Source organism: Mytilus edulis, chromosome 9 (assembly GCF_963676685.1).
Source record: "Mytilus edulis chromosome 9, xbMytEdul2.2, whole genome shotgun sequence".
Classification (NCBI taxonomy): domain Eukaryota; kingdom Metazoa; phylum Mollusca; class Bivalvia; order Mytilida; family Mytilidae; genus Mytilus; species Mytilus edulis.
The window spans coordinates 47,904,966-47,926,061 of NC_092352.1; the positions used below are offsets into that span (position 1 = coordinate 47,904,966).

The 21,096-nt window shown below is 31.9% G+C and overlaps 1 protein-coding gene across 6 annotated transcripts in view; it reads left to right on the forward strand.

Moving 5' to 3' along the window:
- The window catches only part of LOC139489729 (filamin-A-like), a 62,695-nt gene that overhangs the window by 27,517 nt on the left and 14,082 nt on the right, over positions 1-21,096 (forward strand). For all 6 annotated transcript variants that reach the window (XM_071276482.1, XM_071276481.1, XM_071276485.1 and 3 more), the window contains exons 2-4: positions 4,036-4,171; positions 16,343-16,471; positions 16,750-16,920. In XM_071276482.1, coding sequence (XP_071132583.1) covers positions 4,036-4,171; positions 16,343-16,471; positions 16,750-16,920 — 436 coding nt within the window. The remainder of the gene's footprint in view (positions 1-4,035; positions 4,172-16,342; positions 16,472-16,749; positions 16,921-21,096) is intronic.

Sequence of the window (21,096 nt, forward strand, 5' to 3'; positions counted from 1 at the left end):
CTTTCTCCTTTCTCCTACCCCCTTTCTCCCTGTCTCCCTTACCCCTGTCCTCCCCCTCATCTATAATACTAAAATAACGAGGTCCAATTTTCAACCGTCATCGGGTAAAAACGACAAATCAAAGAATTCAACTTTATATATAGCTAATATAGGACAATGGTGTAGATTAAAAATTACACCACTCCAGACCCTTTTGTTTTCCACATAATTAATATTGCCAATAATTAACATGTTCCGGGTCGAATCCGATACCGATACCAATAGTATATTCACCTGTTACCTATTATCTTATCTGTACGTTCCGCATCTGACAGGCGCACCACCAAACGGTGTATTTAGGATTTTGCTATATACACGGGTCATAATCACAGGGCTGACACTACTAAATTCAATCATTGTATTTGTTAGCAGACATCATGTAAAACAGCGAATCAAAGGATTCAACTTTATTTATAACTTATATAGAACAATGCTGTTGATTAAATACTCCATAATATTACCAATAATTAATAAGTTCCAGGTCGACGGGTTAAATCAAACAGAAAGATTTGAAAGTAGAGAAAACTGTGTATCTCATAATCGGCATGACTTTATCAGATGGCAATACCAATACCAAAATAAGGCTTACACATAGTTATATACTTTAATTCAGTCACGGACCCGCGATATCACGGGTGTGTTCTAGTAGTACTGAAAATGTCGCTAAACAGTAACAATCAATATTTAATCAAAACAATTTACAAAATCTTTATCATCTTTTTTATCCAGTTGGACAACACCACTTTTCTTCCTTTTCTTTAATATCCTTCCCTGGAAAGTACACTTAATTGAAGGAATTTGTTTTGAACTCTGAAATATAACTCTAACTCTGAAATGGTCTCCAGTCTTATAAGTATCTTAAAAAAGAAGATATTATAGTGATAGGATAATTCAAATATCATGTAGCAAATTGCCTTTCCATATAACTAAATTGAGACATGGCTTGTTTGAAGTAAGACAAGACACTTGTTTGAAGTAAAACATGACATTTGTTTAAAGTAAAACATGACACTTGTTTAAAGTAAAACATGACACTTGCTGAAAGTAAGACACGACACTTGTTTGAAGTAAAATATGACACTTGTTTAAAGTAAAACATGGCCCTTTTTTCTTTTAAAGTAAAACATGGCCCTTTTTTTTCTAAAAGTAAAACATGGCCCTTTTTTTCTTTTAAAGTAAAACATGGCCCTTGTTTAACGTAGGACAAGACACTTGTTTAAAGTAAAAGTTGTGTTGCTTCTTTTAATCGACGGTGAACCGAACAAACATTTGCAGAGCTACAGAAATGATGTAGACACGTGGTATGCCAAGGACAACACTACAATAACGATGTATAATCACTTAGTTATGTAAGCATTCTCTTTGGAATCCCTTCAAACGTACTGTCAGCAAATTTGGCTGTCTCTGCAAGGGGTTGATGATCATATCAGTGAGTGATGACTTCTTGAACTGACAAGAAAGAAAACAAACCAAGAAAACCACAAGACGAAAAGGTTGCTTATATATGCCATACTCTTATTATGACACTGACGTTATTAAAATATCATAGATAATGATTTAAATTGATAAATTGTTCTGTGTATATTTTTTTAAAACCTGGACTAGAGCTAATCTGTCATTTATGTTAGAGGAAAAAGTACGAAAGTATTGCCAAATTCGAAAATACTAAAAATATTGTAAATTTACCAATTATAATTCCTTAGGTACTCGCAAACCATTGTTGTTGAGTTAGATATAATGAAATGATCCGATTTCACAGTGGCGTTTTAATCATAAAAAACATTGTTACGTAGTTTTATTTTGTTTGTATGCTTTCCTCCCTAAAGATTGATCCATAGAAGAAGAATATGAGTATACTGATGCATAATAAAAGTGTCAAAATTACAAAATAATGTCATCTTTCTTGATATGATCTATATTTTTGAGAGCTTGATCTACTTGTTACGCTGTCATTAAATTCGTTATTTATTGTGCTGAAGATGTTTAACTTAAAATTTTCAAAAACAATGCATATAACAAAACACAACGGTTACATTCATGGGTTACAAAAATGCATGAATCTCCTTTGAATACTACTACAACTGTACAATAGGAAATATAACCTACACTGTAGGATCAATTGTACAGTAGGACACCTTCGACCAACTGCGCTCAGTTCTAACTGTTTGTCAATGAATCACTATACTTACTCAGCCTCGAGATTTATTTCATGACGATAGCTACTGTTAAAGCATAATGATTGTTAACTTTCAGCCACTATCGTATGTTTTAAAGTTTGGCTCTCGAAGAAAAATCGCAAAAACTTAAATCTGCTGCCAAATTACTTTTTTCTTCAAAATGAAGAATGATTTTCAGGTGATAAGATAAAAATGGCGTAAGGTTAATGAAAAAATATGAATACACGCAAGTTATCTGATACGAAATTGATAAGCATGAAGAATTCATTACTTGTAATTTTAAACGTATTTGAATAACGACTTCAATATTCATCTAATCAACTCCTTCTGGGTGTTTCAGGGAAAACATAGTTACAACAAATCAGCAGTAGTGGTGAACTAACTGATTCTGTTTATGATGTAACACCTTATCATCCCAATAGCGTCCATGTAATCAGTGACAATAAAGTCATAAATAATCAACATGCAATTTCAAAACAAATTACTCCCTTTTTTTATTTTGTGATGATCCAATGAACAGAAACTCGACATTTTGAATAACAGCAAGAAACTCGATATTTTGAATAACAGCAAGAAACTCGATATTTTGAATAACAGCAAGAAACTCGATATTTTTAATAAAAGCAATGATACACATGTATCTGTGTGATATTGGTTTGTTTGAAATGTTGTTTCTGTTAAGATAAATAAAAGATAAGTCTTGTGAAAAACTGGCACAGGTGAAGAATGTTTTCTTGAAGCTGCTAACAATACATAGTCAAAACAAACAGAACTCAAGTTGTATGATGACAAGTAACTTACGTACAGCGCATTGTTTTATAAATGTATATACATTGAAGTCTTAAGGTAAACTTGAGGTCATATGTCTACAAGTCCATACGAATATATCATTCTAGAGCATATAATAAAGAATCAAACAGAAAGTCGTCAAACTAATATGAATTAATCAAAAGATCACCGATGTACTTTGGTATTGTCTTAAAGCGCCGGTACACCTTCTTTCTGTAACATTATAAACAAAAAATCTGTATTTCTATTTTTTTCATTTTACTCTGTTTATGTGTGTTGCAAATTCAGGATATTTGTCAAATTTAATTGCAGTAAGATTTCGTTTTACCATTCCTGTTTATTCTATTTAATCGAAAAGATCGTTTAAAGTTTCTTGCTTGCGCCTGTCCCAAAGTCAGGAACCTGTAATTTAGACTAAAGTGATTATTGATTATTACTGTTTTGTATAGTTTGTTCCTGTGTTGTTCTGTTACACAACTGTCCCAAGTTAGGAGAGGGTTGGCTCCTACAAACATGTTTATCAACGCCACATTCTATATGTGCCTGTCCCCGGTCAGGTGCCTGGAGTTTAGTAATTGTCATTGGTTCATGTCTGTCATATTTGCTTTTCGTAAATTGTTAAATTTAAGTCGTTAGTTTTTCCCAATCTAGTTGTTTCCTAGTTTTTATGTTGGGGCTTTTTATAGCCAAATATACAGTATAGGTTGAGTGCCGCATAGTTGCCTGTAATTGCTTGCATATACCTCATTTAAACTTTGGTGGATAGTTATCTCATTGGTCATCATAGCACATCTCCCTATTTCTATAATGTATCATAGTTCACTTTTCCTTGTGGTACAATTTTTTTTTACATTATAGTGGCCTACGTTCATTTACAAACATTTAAAATATAAACAACTGTTTATTTTGAGGTCATGGTATATGAGGATTAAGTCATTTTCAAATGAAACATTTCTTACTTTTCTGTTTCTTAATTCATTTTAAAATCATAAAACACAAATGAATAATGTTATCTTTTTTTTAATTTCAGTACAAAATGCCGACAGCCCAAGGCCTTGCTCCAGAAATCAGGGATTGCGACGATGGGTCCATCATTGTACAATACAAGCCATCCAAAAGTGGGACCCATGAAGTACAGATGTCATACGAGGGGTCTGCAACCGAGGGTAAGTAGTACTCGTCAAAAAAACATTTTCTCAGACTTAGTGGCACTGGGCTGTATTCTGGTAGATACAGCCGATAGTAGTATACCCCTGTTAGAAAGTCAAAAACCGATTAAGAGAAAACAAAAACACTAAAACTGAGAGAAACACATCAAATATAATAGGAAAACAACGAAACAACAGAAACACTCAAGTGCAACATAAAACCGAACGACAATGCAACACATACACAGCAACGAACTATAAGATAACAATTGCCATTTTATTGACTTGGAAGGATTGCTGTCTCTTTGACACATTCCCCGTTTCAATTCTCTATTTTATTGTAAACAAAGAAGTATAACACAAATACTGAATTTTAAGGTAATTAAAAAAGGGAGTGCATTATTTAAACTGAAAAAATCAAATGTTATCTATCAACCAACTGAAAGAGTGAAAATCAACTGTGATTATATGTCAGAAGGGTAAATACCTCGTCGGAATCAGACTAGATATATTATGTAATATATAAATTCTAATTAAAAACAGTTGCAAAACATTGCAAGGACGTAACATGATAAGAATTATAGCATAGAATTTTATAAACCACCTTTTTTAATATAAAAAAAAATGCATACATTATCAAACTGTTTAATCGCAATAGAACTATAATATTCAAATTTTATGAAATATTTTCAGTAAACAGAAATTTTTGGGATATCAGATTGAGTATAAAAGGCGCATCCGTTTTGAAATACTGGTTTTATCTTTACTGAGAATTTATATTTATGAAATGACTCTTTGCTAACCTCTGGGTTAGAACAATTAAACATTATTGTTAATCTCAGCAGTCATTACTACTTCCATCTATACTTAATTTGGGATGACTTAAATCTGATAAAATCACAACTGAGAGTATGAGGTTCTTTCAAATGAAGTAAAAATTAAAGAAAAACATTAGAAGTTCACAATTATGATGGCAGAATACACATACAGTCGTTTCACATTTCCATCATCACTCTAATGCATGCCAAAAAATTTGCAGAAAGTGCTGTTTGAAGTAACTTAAATTATATGCACCAGAATTAAACTAATTACTGATAGCTTGTCTGTTTTAATTAGTGTTGAAATGTTATCTTTAAGAGTACAAATTACTGCTTACCTAATCCATACTTAATTGATTTAATATTTGAAAGGTCACTTTGTAAATATTATAAGCAAAATATAAAAAAACAAGAATGTGTCCAAAGTACACGGATGTCCCACTCAATCATTTTCCATGTTCCTTGGATCGTGAAATAGGGTAAACATCTAATTTGGCTTTAAAATTAGAAAGATCATATCATAAGCAACAAGTGTACTAAGTTTCAAGTTGATTAGACTTCAGCTTCATCAAAAACTACCTTGACCAAAAACCTTCACCTGAAACTCCCACTTTCATTTTCTATGTTAAATGGACCGTGAAATTGGGGTCAAAAGTCTTATTTGGCTTTAAAATTAGAAAGATCATATCATAAGCAACAAGTGTACTAAGTTTCAAGTTGATTGGACTTCAGCTTCATCAAAAACTACCTTGACCAAAAACTTTAACCTGAAACTCCCACTTTCATTATCTATGTTCAATGGACCGTGAAATTGGAGTCAAAAGTCTAATTTGGCTTTAAAATTAGAAAGATCATATCATAAGCAACAAGTGCACTAAGTTTCAAGTTGATTGGACTTCAGCTTTATCAAAAACTACCTTGACCAAAAACTTTAATCTGAAGCGGGACGAACGAACGAACGGACGGACGAACGAACGGAGGGAGCCACATACCAGAAAACATAATGCCCCTCTACTATCGTAGGTGGGGCATACATATGGGTTGTTTATCCTTATATATCAACCAATAAGGATGAATGAACGAAAAAAAAGAGGCTACACCCCAATAAAACAGCAACCAAACGGTATGTAGCGGCTCACAAAGTCTGCAATATTAGTCCTGCGTCTATATAAAAATTCGTATGTTAATCTCTAAATTGCTCTGAGAATAAAAAAGAGTGATGTTCAGATCCTGTTTTCTCTAGTGCTTGGCATAATGAAGAGTTAGTCATTTTTGAGCATGGTACAATTTGGTAATTATCACAGTTCTTTATATATTTTAATGGAAAGACGGAAAGGTTTAAATTGTGATATATTTTTATGTCAGAAAACCCGCATCCTTAGTATAAGGGGGAGGCGGAAATTACCAAAAATCGATAACAATATAATCATACACTCTTATTACATCTTCTTATTTTTATAACAAAACAAAACATAGGGAAAAAATGCAGAGCAACACGAAACCCACCAAAAGATCATAGGTAATCCCAGGTGTCCTGAAGGATTAGCATATCCTGCTCTACATTTGGCAGCCGTTATGTAGATCATCCAAGTACACATTCAGTGATATGGTTGATGGATTCATAGTTTTTTCATGATAGTCGACATTTGCCTGGGAACATTTACATTTACTGTATATTATTACTATAAACGTTTAATTATTTGTCAATATTTGACAAACTAGTTGTTGTCATTTTATTCTTTTGAATACTCGGACATTTTATTGCTATCATAATTTATGCTTGTTATACAAAAACATATTTTTTTCTCTACATAATGGGTGATTTAATTAACAGTTTTTACAACATAAAGATGTTTGTAGTATACTAACAAATTGCGAAGATAACAATTCCATTATAATCAATTTTGAAACGTTCACTACAAAAAGTATTATAAGCACCGTATGCTTGTTTCAAGTACTTTTCAAATATACTTATAAATACATGAAAGCTGCCCTCTTTCTCGTAAATTACACAAAAGTGCAAACAAATGATATCTGAATGCTAAAATATACATTTGTTTTATGTTTAAGTGTTGTAAGTTCTTATATATACGATAAGCCGTTCTTATATATAGATATACGAAGATGTGGTATGAGTGTCAATTAGACAACTCTCTTTCCAAGACAACAATTATATTTCGACAAACTTATTTGTTTTATAATTTCCCGTTTACGTTGAGTAACTAACAAATAACATATGTTCCAACTCCTTCAGTTAACATAAACCTTAGTTGGAAGTCGGCTATTTGTTGTGTGTCACTTTTTGACATTTTGCTGGAAACGTTTCTACGTTGTTAGATTGCGGCATTACTTTCTATATCCTACAAAGAAATCATTTTTATGCCCTAGTTATGGGCATTATGTTTTTCTGGTCTGTTCGTCCGTTCGTTCGTTCGTTTGTCCGTCCGTATGTCCCGTTTCAGGTTAAAGTTTTTGGTCAAGGTAGTTTTGATATAGTTGAAGTGATATCAGCTTGAAACTCAGTACACATGTTCCCTTTGATATGATCTTTCTGATCTTAATGCCAAATTAGAGTTTATATCCCAATTTCACTGTCCACTGAACATAGAAAATGATAGTGCGAGTATGGCATCTGTGTACTTTACACAAATTCTTGTTAAATGCTCTTTTACCTAGAACATCAATATTAAGCAATACGCTTCCCTATCTTCAAACTGCTGAAAGGTTAACGAGTTGGTACATTTTAAGCAACATATAATTTAACAAAAGTTCAAATAATGCTGGTACGAATATCTCAATCTGACATTTTGCAATATTATACTGACAGCGGAATTCATATTTTCAACAAACTATGGAATTCAACTATTATAAACGACGTTTTTCCGTCACTGGTTCACGCACGTACTATTTTCAAATTTCAAAGTCGTTATTCATACAATTGAGCAGTACTTGAGAACAAAGCTATGCTCAACATTAGAAAGATAAGAGGTAACACAGGCATCATTCATCAATATGAAGCATCTTTTGAATCACTGAAAAAAACTCGGATGAGTCAATTTGCAGACATTTTCATATGAAAGTTACGCCTAATTAAACCTAGTTAACTATCTCAGACAATATGGTGCATATTTCTTCTTTGAGAATTCTTCTTTGGAACAACAAATATGCATAGTTAGGAGAACAACACGCCAACCTGTCATATAGAATTACAGAGGCAATGTATTTTCGTATAATTATTCATCTACCTACACTTCCCGTTGATATAAATAAAACGATTACAAGAGTAATAAAGTATCTTAGCACGTATCTCAAAATCTATTAAGTATAATAGGAGATATATACTGGTCGAGGACCAGTTATAGTCTTTTACCAGCTGCCGTCAAATGGCCTTTTGTCTAATAAATGTTGTCATAAAATATCTTTGATATGGTCATATTGATAAATTAACTGTTTACAAACTTTTGAGTTGTTTGAAATATAAAGGGTTTTCTACTATCGGAGGAATATATAAGATAAGCCGTATATGTTAAAACCGTTTGAAATTTTGAGTCCCTCAAATGCTCTTTAACTTCGTCATTTATTTGGTTTTATACAATTTTTCATTTGAGCGTTACTGATGAGTCTTAAATAGACGAAACACAAGTACGATGTACAAACTTACCAGCCTGGTATCTTTGGTGAATTTTTTCAAATGTTTTTTTAACGTTTTTTAGTAGGGTAATTTAAAGTCTGTTCATACAAGCTTACATGTCTTCCAAGGTTCTGCCTCCTTAATAATAATTACATAATGATTAGTGCAAGTACGCAGAAAACAATAAACATGAAAGTAGAACGTTGCCAAGGAAATCAAAACTTGTTGTTACATAATACTACTGGAAGGGTTATTGTTTTCCGTTCATTTCCAACTTAACTATAAAAACAAAACTAGAACAATAGAGATTATATTTTAAAATTGTTTTGGGTAAGTGTTGATGGACCTATAAATGTGTTTCATCATAATTCACTAGAGCTGTTACTTAAATTGTCATGCTTTAACGTTTATCTTAAATATCACATTGTAGTCTTAACTAGCTGTAACTGTTGATTAGTTGAACAATTTCCATAACTTTATCATGTTTATGTCGATAGTCAAGATGACATGATAACATAAATATTTCATGACATCAGCCAAATTGAAAGAAAGTTACAAGAGATTTAGCAATAAGCTTGGCGGATTCTGAGGAAAAGAGAACAACAAGGAACGATTATTAATTTTGAAAAGTGGTTGATATCACAAAAACAAGAATCTAAAAATAAGAAAAAAGTTTCAAAATTTTTCTATTTATCAAATTTCTTGTTGCGAGGATTATGAACTGAATTAAATGGTTTTGCAGCATGTCAATTTATAAAAATAAAAGAATGATGAAGCAATGCGATATATTTTTATATTCGTATGAGTGCAATGGCCGACAAATAGTTGTTCTGTCTTACAGAAAAAATGCTTCCAGCGGTAACAATACTCTAGATTTTTTCTATTTTGAATAATTAAAAGACACCTCTATTTCATGATAACTAGTTTGCAAAGTGTTACTTGCTTCTGGTTTGAAATAAACTATTAAACTTAGTCTTTAGTTTTCTATGTTGTGTTATGTGTACTATTAATTGTCTGTTTGTCTTTTTCATTCTTAGCCATGGCGTTGTCATTTTTTTAAATCTATTTTGACTGTCCCTCTGGTATCTTTCGCCCCTCTTTTGCAAACAATAATTTAAATGTAATTAAAAGTTAATTAACAATATATATATATATATATATATTAGAAGTTCAGATATGCCATACTATACATTTACGGCTACTCTCAGTTTGTCTCCTTTACTTTTAATCTATCAGGAGTATTACTTATCCTTATGTAAAGTCTATACTCATCGGATTTTGTCTAATGCTTAGTCCGTTTCTGTGTATGTTACATTTTAATGTTGTAACGTTGTTCTCCTCTTATATTTAATGCGTTTCCCTCAGTTTTAGTTTGTTACCCCAATTTTGTTTTTTGTCAATAGATTTACGAGTTTTGAACAGCGGTATACTACTGTTGCCTTTACTATACAATTTGGGAAGATAACATGGCATTTCAGTTATTTACATAGTTTTTTTTTATGTAAATGATCAATTAAATCCATCACAAGTAAAGAGTACGATGCGACATGTCGGATAAACATAACCACATGTCAATATATGTTACACTTCAGTGATGTATGGTAAAACACATCTATAGGTACATCATCACATACCCAAAGCATTTATCTGATATGATCCGTTGTGATGCAAAAAATGCACATTTCAGAAAGTGATGGAAATTTTCCCAATAAAGAAAGGTTTGACCTTGTTCTTTCTCTAGGAATGTCTAGAATTACTATATTTTCTTAAATTGATTAAGTATGTAAAAATATAGTTGCCTTCACATTCATATCAAACAGGTTATCATAAATCAGTAATGTTTACATTATCTGAAACTGTTTTACACTTACATTTTTTTAGTTTGAATTCATTAATTTTTTCGAATAACGTTTTAATTATACGTTGTTTCCTTGGTTATACAACAAAAAGACAAAATAATGATGTTTCCTGTGTGAAGCTACTGTTAAAAAGAAAAGCAAGGCTATTTGTGCATGAACTTGCATAATCAGAATATGATCAACAGATGTTATACATGTTTGAAAAAGATCAATCGGTTCTTAGAATGACGTCATAATTAATTAATCAGAAATTATGTAATGTGTTTTTACAAATATCTGTTGGTATAATTCAACACATTTTTCAATAATAAACAAAGGATAAGTACACATGTATGCGATGTTTAAGCAATATAAATCTGTAAATCAGAAAAAAAATCATATGCCCATTTTTAATTTTAAAAAAGATTTTATTGTTATCAAATCTCAAACAACGTATATGCCTGTAACAGGTCAGGAATTTGACAGTTGTTATCCATTTGTTTGATGTGTTTGTGATTTGGAATTTGACATTTGTTTAGGGACTTATCGTTGTGATTTTCCTGGAGTTTGTTATTTTTTAAAAACTTTTTATATGAATTTGACAGGTCTTTTCTATTCGTTTGATGTGGTTGTGCTTTTAATTGTTTGCAAGAAAGGCTGTTTCATAACAATATTGTGAAGTAGAATCTAAACTGAATATTCGTTTTACATTCTATGAAAATAAATGCTTCTTTTTATAAAAAAAATACTTTTCGTTTAGAGATGTATTATTGGCGTAAGACAAACATGCCGAACTCCAAGGAAAATTCTCTTATGAAATGGCGAATTCAAAGCAAAATGCTCAATACAAATTAAAACAACTAGAACTGTCATACTACTGACTTTGTACAGTAAATGTTGAAGGGATGAACAAATGGAAAAAGGACAACATATAAAGCCAATCCTCGACAAAGAATCTGACATATGTAATCGGGAAAACATTCTGTAAATTAAATTGATATAGATTTGTATCAACAAAATTTGAAAAAAGACCAAATTCCATACCAGTACTACCTGTTGGGCGTAAGTAACCATAGTTTAAATAAAAGTTCACCAACAGGTACCCTTAATTACACAGAATCCATGAAAACTTTTCGCCTATAACAATACAAGAATATAGCTGTAATCATACAACTTATCAAAGATACTACTAGGCTTGTAATTTGTTGCCCAACACGCACTTTCATTTATATGTACGTAAGTCTTATCAACGACACTCGGATCAAAACATTTAAAAGTCTAAATCAAATGCAGAATTAAAAAGCATTGTAATAACATGAACGGTACCAATTATTCTGCACCAGATGCGCATTTCGACAATACATGTCTCTTCAGTGATGCTCGTGGCCAAAATATTTGAAATCCAAAGCTTATATAAAAGATGAAGAGCTATAATAAAAATGGTCCAAAAAGTATACCCAAATCCTAAAAGAAATCAGAGCTTTGCATGAGGGAGATACATTCCTTAATTTATAATAATTTCTAACATTTCGTAACAGCAAATTTTAATAACACAAACAAATCCGTATTTTCATGCCAGTACCGAAGTACTGGCTACTGGGCTGGTGATACCCTCGGGGACTAACAGTCCACCAGCAGAGGCATCGACCCAGTGGTAGTTATAACATTAACGGTACCAATTTTTCTGCACCAGATGCGCATTTCGACAATACATGTCTCTTCAGTGTGCTCGTGGCCAAAATATTTGAAATCCAAAGCTTATATAAAAGATGAAGAGCTATAATCCAAAAGGTCCAAAAAGTATACCTAAATCCTAAACGAAATCAGAGCTTTACATGAGGGAGATACATTCCTTAATTTATAATAATTTCTAACATTTCGTAACAGCAAATTTTAATAACACAAACAAATCCGTATTTTCATGCCAGTACCGAAGTACTGGCTACTGGGCTGGTGATACCCTCGGGGACTAACAGTCCACCACCAGAGGCATCGACCCAGTGGTAGTTATAACATTAACGGTACCAATTTTTCTGCACCAGATGCGCATTTCGACAATACATGTCTCTTCAGTGTGCTCGTGGCCAAAATATTTGAAATCCAAAGCTAATATAAAAGATGAAGAGCTATAATCCAAAAGGTCCAAAAAGTATACCTAAATCCTAAACGAAATCAGAGCTTTGCATGAGGGAGATACATTCCTTAATTTATAATAATTTCTAACATTTCGTAACAGCAAATTTTAATAACACAAACAAATCCGTATTTTCATGCCAGTACCGAAGTACTGGCTACTGGGCTGGTGATACCCTCGGGGACTAACAGTCCACCAGCAGAGGCATCGACCCAGTGGTAGTTATAACATTAACGGTACCAATTTTTCTGCACCAGATGCGCATTTCGACAATACATGTCTCTTCAGTGTGCTCGTGGCCAAAATATTTGAAATCCAAAGCTTATATAAAAGATGAAGAGCTATAATCCAAAAGGTCCAAAAAGTATACCTAAATCCTAAACGAAATCAGAGCTTTGCATGAGGGAGATACATTCCTTAATTTATAATAATTTCTAACATTTTGTAACAGCAAATTTTAATAACACAAACAAATCCGTATTTTCATGCCAGAACCGAAGTACTGGCTACTGGGCTGGTGATACCCTCGGGGACTAACAGTCCACCAGCAGACCCAGTAGTAGTTATAACATTAACGGTACCAATTTTTCTGCACCAGATGCGCATTTCGACAATACATGTCTCTTCAGTGATGCTCGTGGCCAAAATATTTGAAAACCAAAGCTTATATAAAAGATGAAGAGCTATAATCCAAAAGGTCCAAAAAATATAGCCAAATCCTAAAAGAAATCAGAGCTTTGCATGAAGGAGTACATTCCTTAATTTATAATAATTTCTAATATTTTGTAACAGCAAATTTTAATAACTCAAAAAAACCCGTATTTTCATGCCAGTACCGAAGTACTGGCTACTGGGCTGGTGATACCCTCGGGGACTAACAGTCCACCAGCAGAGGCATCGACCCAGTGGTAGTTATATCATTAACGGTACTAATTTTCTGCACCATCTGTAAAATGAAAATTCTCAAAATAACGTTTTAAATTATTACTCTAATTATGTTATTAATGCATCTTCTTATACTTTCTTAGGGTCAACAAGAGTTTAACAAACACTTACTTCAAGTAGGACTTTTAAACTCTTAAAAAACTCCTGAAAAGATTCATTAAATTCACATTCACTAGACATTCACTAAGGAAGTTTGTTTAAATTGAGAAATGAAATAAGTCTTTGAACCATTCATGCGATTTTGTTAAGACGACCAACGAGATATCTTTTCAAAATCGCACAAAATGTAATAACCCTTCAGTCTTACAAATTCATTATAATTGGGCTACATTTTTTTCACATTTTGAAAATATCTTATATTTAACTAATGTTTCATAAACTATAGTCAATGAAAGTTTAGCATCTCGACATTAAATGTTCGCTTAAAAGTGAATATAACGAACGCTATAAAAAGTAACAATCATTCCCTTTTAAATTGCTTTACATTAAAATATATCGGTGAACATTCATTTCCAAAAGAAAATATAATAGAATGATTTCAATGCGCCAGAAACGTCTTTCTTCATTTATCTTCACCAGAGACACTCAAACCCGAAGAGTGAACGTAACTGACGCATAAGTATTGCGTTCGCGAGGAGTAAATAAAGGGACATAACAAAGATAAGTTTAAACAGGGTTTTCACGAGGGAGATGGAACCATACTTTTGCATCAATCTAAATCCATTAGCGGAAACCATAAATTCGATATGTTTTATGCGATTATCAAAATTTCTCAGATAATAAATGTTATATTCTATTTATTGACTTATGCTTCCCTTACAATAAACACAACCAGTCATACTGGTAATAATACTTGTAAAGTATACAAACAAACTCCCCACTCCCCATGATAATGCCTGCATTAAGCACTGTCGACAATATTGTTTACGTTAAATTTTTGCTGATGTTTTCCTGAAAATTAGTTCTAATTGAGATATTGACATGGTGATGACTGCTGTACTCCTATTTTGACAATTTTACCTATTATATAGATAAAGGAAGATGTGGTATGAGTGCCAATGAGACAACTCTCCATCCAAATAACAATTTATAAAAGTAACCCATTATATGTCAATGTTCGGCCTTCAACACGGAGCCTTGGCTCGCACCGAACAACAAGCTATAAAGGACCCAAAAATTACTAGTGTAAAACCATTTATGTCTGTTTTGTCACCGCATCGTTGTTAATATAATGGAATTTGATGCGACTGTCAACTAAGTGAGAGGTTTAGCGCTGTAAAACCAGGTTCAATCCACCATTTTCTACATTTGAAATACCTGTACTAAGTCAGGAATATGACAGTTGTTGTCCATTCGATTGATGTGTTTTTTGATTTGATTTTGCCATTTGATTAGGGACTTTCCGTTTTGATTTTCTTCGGAGTTCAGTATTTTTGTAGTTTTACTTTTTAAGTTAAAACATATGAAGCGAATTACGTTCGTTTTTGGTCTAAGTCACGTAAAGCAGCAACTGCAAATACTAGCGGTATGTGTCACATGTGAAAATTTAAAAAACGGAAATAATTGCAGGTAAAACCAAATTTACCACTGCAAGGACTATATGCTTACCTCTCAAGGAGAATACATATCAACCCTGTTTTTCAATTATTATTTTTCTTCCTGTAACTAATTGGTCGATAAATTGCACATTATTAAAGTCATTAAATCAAAGTATCAGTCATAACATCCATAATCTATACGTATAATACCAGTTGCTTATATGTGAATGCACAATGACAGACCTCATTGTTCTTTAAGGTTGACTGTTATTTAAGTTATGTTAACTTATCTGGGATTATATCCTAAGATATTGTAAAAGAATACTCACAATGAATATTCATCAGTCATTTTCTCTCATAAAAAAGTATGCAATCAAACCAAGATTAACACTTATAATTAACACGCTGTTTCTTTTTTGTTGGAATTAACTATAGCGTGTCAACATTATGTCAGGAAGTTTTTCGCCATATGTTATGTTTGTTTCCGCATAATCCAAGCTACAATGATGTCTTCATTCAACTATTTTTTTTTAGCTAGGAAGCCACAATTAGCATTTTTGTTTCAAGTAAAGACGATGCTAAAAATGTTTGACTTTCATCATCATGATCATTGCCTTTTGTTTTTGTAAAATAACGCACATGCAATACTAACAGTTTCCAGAGCAATGAATTATAAAGTCTAGCTTTGATGTGTGAAATTGTTGTTTAGATAGGAAGCTGTTAAATGCATCCACAATCTCTGTTATATTTCAATACCTGCCCCTGTCTGAATTTAACTAGGAAGTTGGTAACGTACTGATGTGTAATAGTCTTGTCTCTTTACAAAGTTTCTTTAGCACATTGATGTCAGACGGTGCTACATGTTTCGATGTTCTACGATCTTCTCAGATTTCAAAATAGCACCACTAGTTTGAGAGGGATTCCTTCAAGTTGAATTGTTTTCTTTTGTTAAGGTTCTTAATGCATATATTCTATTAGTCCTTTGACCTTTCTTGTCGCTTTTATATATTGAAAGAAGATGTGGTATGCTTGCTAATGAGACAACTCTATACAAGAGACAAATTGAAACAGAAATTAACAACTATATCTCATCGATGGTGGTTAAAATCGTCAAAATTACAAAGCTTGTTATTTCTTACGTTAGACTCCTCTGTGCTTCATTAATATTTGATATTTGACCGAGAGGAATTCTCATCTAACTTTTAAAACAATATTTCGTGTAAAAAAATAGATTACAAAATGTTTAAAATTCAAATAGTGATATGATCTTATCTTTGTTATTCAGGAAGTCCATTTTCATGCGTTGTCGACGAAATTGGCGGCGCGTACGTCACCGCCTTTGGTGCTGGTCTCGTTGGTGGCATGAGTGGACAAACGCAAAGTTTTACAATCACAGCCAAAAAAGGAACACTTGGTACGTATTAATTCAAAAGATTCGACTATACTGGTAAATGACAGATATATACGTTTTGTTTTTACAAACCTGACGGACATGCATATGTTTTAAGAAAGATCTAAATATGTGTACAATCTTATAAGCTCTAACCTAAAAATGGTTAAGAGTTTACTCGTTTATTATTTTATATCAATACGCTTTGGTTGAAATCTAATTTATTCTTTCAGTGAAAATATGCTATGCTGATATTATTTTAAAATAATGACTCTATGATAACGTTTTATATATGTTTGTAGGCGACATTGATATCAAAATTGATGGGCCAACAAAAACTGAATATAAAAGACAGGACAGTGGAGATCGGTGTGACGTCAAATTTATGCCAATGACCCCAGGGGCATACAATATTGATATCAAATATAAAGGAAAAGTAATTAAAGGATCACCTTTTGTATCCAAAGTCTCAGGTAAGTCAAGTCGGCCATGATCTGTCTATTTGTATTCATTCTTCTAATGCACATCACACTTTGGATTTTTCAGTGTACACTAATTACCATCTTCTTAGCCAATTTTTAGTAAAAACTTATTATATAATTCTTCTTCTAAATTGATTTGCTTTCTCTCATGTAATGTGATTCGAAATTTAACTATGACGTTAATATTCCATTATTTTCATAAAAAGGCAACCATGTGAAATGACGTCTGACCGAGATAATCAACGCATTTTTTGTTTGATGAAAAATAACTTTTATTCGACTTTATTTGGATTCTGTTGCATTGTTCTCATTTGCAATTACACTTTATCTTATAATTTATAATCTATCTAATTTAGTATACATATCGTCGACATCTTTTTTCTGTATGAAAAGCGTTTTCTGTTCGAATAAAAATGGAGTATAACTTGATGCCGCAATAGATATCTTTATGCAACATTCGTTGAAGTATTAACCGTTTTACAATGCAGGAACAATATATTCAAATATATGAGAGACATTTATTTATATACCGACTGGAATCTTATGATATTTATAAATAGTATTTTCAACATAAAAAAGATTTTTTCTAAATGATAAGAAAAAAAAAACCAGTATGCTATATTACATGAGTAAAAAACTGTCAGCTAAAATCAAATGACTTGTTAACTTTCAGTTCTGTTTATGATCCTGGACGATATCGTATCTCTAAGAATATCATGATCAGAGAGGGTTTGACTGGCACCTTAAAAAAATGAGATTATTAATGAATTATCAGATTTTTTCTGCCATGTAAACATTACGCGTTACAGATACCATCTGTCTATTGACGGAAGAAATGATGTATTAAGATTGATTGATTGTTGTTTGCTTTACGCCGCATTAGCACAAAAAGGCTATATTGCGGCGAGAGCTACTTCGAATATTTTTACAATTCAGGAATTAAAAAAGAGTACAACTAAAATGAACATTTACTCATGAAATTTATAACTTATTATTTTTCATTGCTTATCGCAAGCATTTTAATGTCATGCCATTAAGTATCTATATTGTTTGTATCAAAGCCAAATATGTGGCATACTATTGAAGAAAGGTTCAGTTTCAAATATTCCTGTATAACTCTTAACCGGCTTTTATGTGTTTTTCTGTGATTTGATCACTATTTGTCCTAATTCCAGCTTCAAACTAATCACACTGTCTCCTTAAATGTTTTTCTAATAAGTAGATATACCTACCATTTTAAGTTTTATCAGTTTTTTGATTGGCTATTTATGCGCTCTTTACTAGTCAGCGGCATAACTTTACCTACTGCTCATTATTTTTGCTTCACAATTTGTTGTTTTAAGGAATTTTGTTACAATATAATTAAATAGTTTTATTTGACTATTTTGTTATCAACTATTTCTAAAGATTTCATGTCAATATTTTCCCTACTCATGTCTTATGCCGTTGTATTGACCTGCACCTTTTCATATCTTAATGTTTCTGTTTGATCCACATGTTCCACATGTTTGTTTATGCATTCTTATTCCTATTTTCCTTTGCCAATATATTAGCAATAACCATACCAACAAATGTAACTGTGTCCGAATTAACCAGTATTACAACTTCAAACCATTTCCTATAATTTGATATTGTAATCGATCCTTTTGTTTTCCATCAGTTTGTACAGGTGGTCTTTATCATAATGGTGTACTTCTAAGACCCGGTGAGTTATACTAACATCCACTAAGATCAGGCTGGATGCAAAAATTTGTTTTCCAATTTATCTTCTTTTCCATCTATAACAGAGGCTTAGATATGAAGTATCTCATGCCGAGAATTGATAACTTGAAAATGTAAAGTATCAAAAATTTATTTTCGTATTTTATATGCTATTCTGGTGTTATTACGTATAAGAATAGTGTAATTGAGTTTTCTATCTTAACATGGTGTATAGCTCTTTTTTTTAAACTTTAATTTCAGTTTAATAACAATTTAGCATTGCGCGCGTACTGATTGTTGTCTTGAAGTGAGGTCTTTTATTCCAAGGTAATCTACTGGCCTTTGAGACTATTTATAACAATACGTGGAATAAAGTGTCATTTTTATCATCCTTTGTTTAAATTCTGAATTTACAAATGATTGATAAGCATACTTTATTCTGGAGATATTTTATGTTTTTCATGTTTCAAATGTCCACCATTTGCTACATAAGGAAATGCCTTTAGCAAGTCAGGAATATGACAGTTGTTTTCAATTCGTTTTGTGTATTTGAGCTGTTGATTTTTCCATTTGATAAGGGACTTTCCGTTTTGAATTTTCCTTGGAGTTCGGTATTTTTGTTGTTCTACTTTTTATGTAACATACAAGTTGAGGTTATTTTTTTATATTTGAAATTTTTTCAAATCTATGTGTTCATTTTGTCATTCATAAAGTCTTAGAATTGTGGAAAAAAACCTGTAGTCTATGGTCCACAGATATTCATTTCAAGGGTCTTTGTATTGCGGTAATGCTTTTATCCATCTTACTAGGCACAACTTGTCATCCAGCCTCTGATAGAATAACCATACATAACTTATAATACTCACAACTGTATCGTTATTATTCGATTATGACAATAGTCTTGTGTGGACAAAATACACTTCTGGCGTATTAAAATTTTGAACTTGTTGCCTTTTGTTGGCTGTTGTTCGTGTGATTCTTTGTCAATTGTGTTCTCCAATTTATTTATATTGTAGTCCTGTGTTGTCATTTTGATGTTATATTTCACATGGCCATAAAAGTGCGAGGTTTGGCATGCCACAAAACCAGGTTCAACCCACCATTTTTTCCTTTAAAAATGCCCTGTACCAAGTCAGGAATATGGTCATTGTTATATTATAGTTCGTTTCTGTGTGTATTACATTATAACGTTGTGTCGTTTGTTTTCTCTTATTTTTGAGTGTAAATTCACATTGCGATAAGACGTGTCACGGTACTTGTCTATCCCAAATTCATGTATTTGGTTTTGATGTTATATATACATGTTATATTTGTTATTCTCGTGGGATTTTGTCTATATGTGTTACATTTTAGTGTTATGTCGTTGTTCTCCTCTTATATTTAATGCGTTTCCCTCGGTTTAAGTTTGTTATCCCGATTTTGTTTTTTGTCCATGGATTTATGAGTTTTGAACAGCGGTATACTACTGTTGCCTTTATTAATCCAATATAGTTGATATACTCAGATGAATATTTTATATTTTCATAAATATTGCCTATTTAATCATTTATTTCATTTTATTATCCATTTGAGTTCTACAAATAATCAAAAATAAATGATTCAAAAATCAAATTTTTGAATACCGTCTATTAGTATCTTTGTAAGTCTATTTACGAATTCGGGTACTTAAGTTTTTGCTCAAGTAGTTAATAGTTATCCATTAGGTCTAACAAAAACTTTATTCGCAAGGCAACAAATAAGTTATGGCTTAAGTAAACTAAATAAAAACCCTATATAATAACTATGTTTAAAAAAAAATATGGGGAAACTGTTAGCGTTCTGATACGACTAGTTTAAAAAGGGATATAACATTAGCTGCTTGTATGAAATTTAGATTTTTCATAATTAATTTTGAAAAATTTATGGAACTCAAATGAACTATCTATGCAATATTTACATTTTATTTTCTATATCTTTTCTATAGATATATATTTAAATATATGCGCATGTCGATTTCTTTACTGTGTTTGGTAGGACAGGTTTTTCTTAGTTATGATAACATACAATTTTTAGACTGATTATTAGCGGCGGGGTTTTTTGTTTGTTTTAATGTTCATATCTTATATGACTTTTCAATGTAAAGAATTAAATAATGAATTAAATGAATAATTTTTGAAGAACAAAGTAAAGAATATTCGACTATTTTTCATTTTTTTATTTTGTTGGTGAGACAAGTCAATGTGTCATTTGTAAAACATGTATTCTGATCTGATTTTCTATTTTCGTTTTCAGGTATGATTCATGTAATAATGAGGGGCGTAAAAGGGGAAGGGGTATCTGCACGGAAGAACGCGAAATAAAATTGCCATTTCACGATGAACGAACAATTAAACCCTTTACCACCCTCCACAAAACCAATAGAAATTTCCTTGTGCAAAATATCATACAATCATTCATAACGTAGTTAAATGTAAAACAAATTCTGGC